The sequence below is a fragment of the Numida meleagris genome, chromosome 24, assembly GCF_002078875.1.
Source record: "Numida meleagris isolate 19003 breed g44 Domestic line chromosome 24, NumMel1.0, whole genome shotgun sequence".
Taxonomy (NCBI): Eukaryota; Metazoa; Chordata; class Aves; order Galliformes; family Numididae; genus Numida; species Numida meleagris.
In genome coordinates, this window is record NC_034432.1 from 2056967 (window position 1) to 2059818 (window position 2852).

Below are 2852 nucleotides of genomic sequence, written 5' to 3' on the forward strand. Positions count from 1 at the left end.
CCCCCCACCCTATAAACCCCTCCAAATCCTGGATTATCCCAAAGAAGGTAAATCCCAGGGGACTGTAATGGGGTGGGGGGGGCATTGATGGGGGTGGGATTGAGCGATGACCTCCCCCTGGGGTTCCCCCCCCCCATTAATGTCTGAGGACCCCCTAATTCCCCCAAGAAAGGAGTTTTTGTGGGGAGGGGGGTGTCTGGGGGGTTCCTAGCCATAATTAAGATGGGAGGGCACCCAAAATGCTTAACTCCCCCCCATATAAATGGCATTTCCTCCCCACATTCCCTTTTGTTGTCTCATCTGTTGGGATTTTTGGCCCTGGGGGGATGTTTTGAGATTCCCAATTCGGTAAAGGGTCTCTGTGCACCCCTAATATTTACAATTGGGAGCCCCCCCCCCCCATTTGTCCCTGGGAACCACTAAACCCTCCCAGAAAGAGGTCTTTGTGGGGGGGGAGTTGGGGGTGCCTGGCCATAATAAGGGGGAGGGGTCACTGTGTCACCCCAAAGTGTGCACATGGCACTGGGGGGGTGTCATGCACCCTCAAAGTGTGTGCACATTGCATTGGGATAGGAGTCCCTGCACATCCCCACGGGGTGTGCAAATGGGGGGGGCTACACGCCAAAGAGGGTGTATGGATTTTGAGGAGGGGGGGCACTCACCCCCGGCAGCGTTTTCTGCTCGTGGAGGGCACTCTGCGCCTTCAGGGCCGACTCGCGGGCGCAGTAGGTGAGGAAGGCGCATCCTATGGGGACAGGGGACAAGGGGAGTGCTGGGGGGGCAGGCACGGAGACCCCCGACCTCATACCCCACAGTTGGAGGTGGTAGTGGTCCTTCACAGCCCCCCCTCCCCCCAATTGTCGTGCCTATCAGCATGGCCTCAGGGCCTGCATGGACCCCACAGCACAACAACACCCCATGTACAGCCATCGCACAACCGCCGAGTACCCCCTACAACCATTACACCCCATACAATTGTCATACCCTGCACAACCGTCACACCTCATTCACAACCATCGCATGGCCCACACAACCGTCATACCCCATACACCCACCCTGAGCGCCATGTACAACCACCACACTCCCAAACAGCCATCACACCCCTATACAACCATCAGAACCCGTACACCCATTCCGCACTCCACATACAACCCTCACACCCCCAAGCAACTGCTGTATGCCCCACACACAACCACTGTACACCCCAAACACAACCACCAGACCCTACACACACCCAGCTCGCCTGACACAACCGCTTCACACATCCCACACAACATCACACCCCACACAACCATCACACAACCCACACAGCATCACACCCCTTACAACCATTGCGTCCCACTCACCACCTCCACCCTACACCATCCACAAGAGCACTGCCCCACAGAACACCACCAGCACAGCCCTACAGAGCCCCACAGCCCCACAGGGCCCACCCGCACCCCTGGCCCCATTGGGTACAGCCCCTGCCCCATAAGCGCTGTATTGCGGCTGTGGGGCTGTTTCCAGGCTCCAGAGCTGCCTGTGGGGCTGTAGGCCTATGGGGCCATACCCAGGGCTGTACCTGGGCTGTAAGGCTGTACATAGGGCTGTACCTGGGGCATAGGGCTGTATGTATGGCTGTACCCATACTGTAGGGGTGTATGTAGGGCTGTATCTGTGCCATGGGTTGTACGTAGGGCTGTATGTAGGGCTGTACCTGTACGGCAGGGCTGTACCCGTGCTGTAGGGCTGTACATAGGGCTGTATATAGGGCCGTACCCAGTGCCCAGGGGCCATGCTCAGGCCCCACGGCCACACACAACTCCTGGTGTCCGTTCCCTGTTCCCATTTCCTGATCCCCATTTCCCATTCCTGCTCCCGGCTCCGTACCTTTGTGCATCCCGGTGTACTTGTCCTTGATGACCGTCAGCTCGTAGATCTTCCCGAACTGCTCGAAGATGGGCTTCAGGTCCTTCTCCTCCAGGTGCCGCGGGATCTGCCCCACGAAGAGTTTGATGGCGTCGGGCTCCTTCATGGGGCCGCCGGCGCTCGGGGCCGCGCCCTCCGCCCGGTGCCCGTCTCCCGGTGCTCCCGCTCTTCCCCGTGCACGGATCCGCTGTTCCCAGTGCCCAATCCTGGTGCTCCTGGTTCCCGGATCTGGTGCTCCCGGTGCTGTCGGTACTCGGTTCTGGTGTTCCCTATGCCCTTTTCCTGGCTTCTGGCTCCCAGTTCTGGTGCTCCCAGTGCTCTCAGTGCCCGGTTCCGGTGGTGCCGGTGCTGCTGGTGCTCAGATCTGGAGCTCTTGGTGCTCCGGATGCCCTTTTCCCGACTCCCAGTGCCCGGATCTTGTGGTCCTGGTGCTGTCAATGTTCGGTTCGGTGATCCCAGTGCTCACAGTACCTGGTTCGGTGCTCCTACTGATTGGATCTGGTGCTCCTGGGTGCCCCCAGCAACCGGATCCGGGGCTCCCAGCGCCCGTTTCTCAGCTCCCGTTCCCCTTTTGCCCACCCCCGGTACTCCTGGTTTCCCTTTCCTGACTCCTGGTGTCTCTCGGTTTTGTCTTCCTGGTGCTCCCGGTGCCCGGATCCGATGCTCCCGGTGCCGGTTCAGCGCTCCCGGTGTCTGTTCTGGTGCTCCCGGTGTTCCTGTTATTCAATTCGGCGCTCCCGGTGCCCTTATTTTCGGCTCCCGGTGCCCGGTTCGGTGCTCCCGGCGCTCCGGTGCCGGTGACGGCGGCGCCGCACACAAAGGAGGGGCGGCCCCGGGGCTGAGGGCTCCTCCGGGGACGGGGCGCGGTGGGGCGGGGGCTGCGCTCTGCCCGGGGGCGGTGCTCCGGGGCCCGACGGCGCTTCTCCCGCAGCCGCCGCTCC

The 2852-nt window shown here is 61.2% G+C and overlaps 1 protein-coding gene across 2 annotated transcripts in view; it reads right to left on the reverse strand.

The window, feature by feature from the left end:
* CELF3 (CUGBP Elav-like family member 3) overlaps nt 1–2748 on the reverse strand; it is a 10236-nt gene extending 7488 nt beyond the window's left edge. Inside the window, exons 1-2 of one of the 2 annotated variants that reach the window (XM_021376816.1) lie at nt 1873–2748; nt 663–745 (exon numbers count right to left, since the gene is read on the reverse strand). In XM_021376816.1, the coding sequence (XP_021232491.1) occupies nt 663–745; nt 1873–2017 (228 nt within the window). In that variant the 5' untranslated portion in view covers nt 2018–2748. The remainder of the gene's footprint in view (nt 1–662; nt 746–1872) is intronic. The other variant, XM_021376817.1, reaches the window with a different exon arrangement.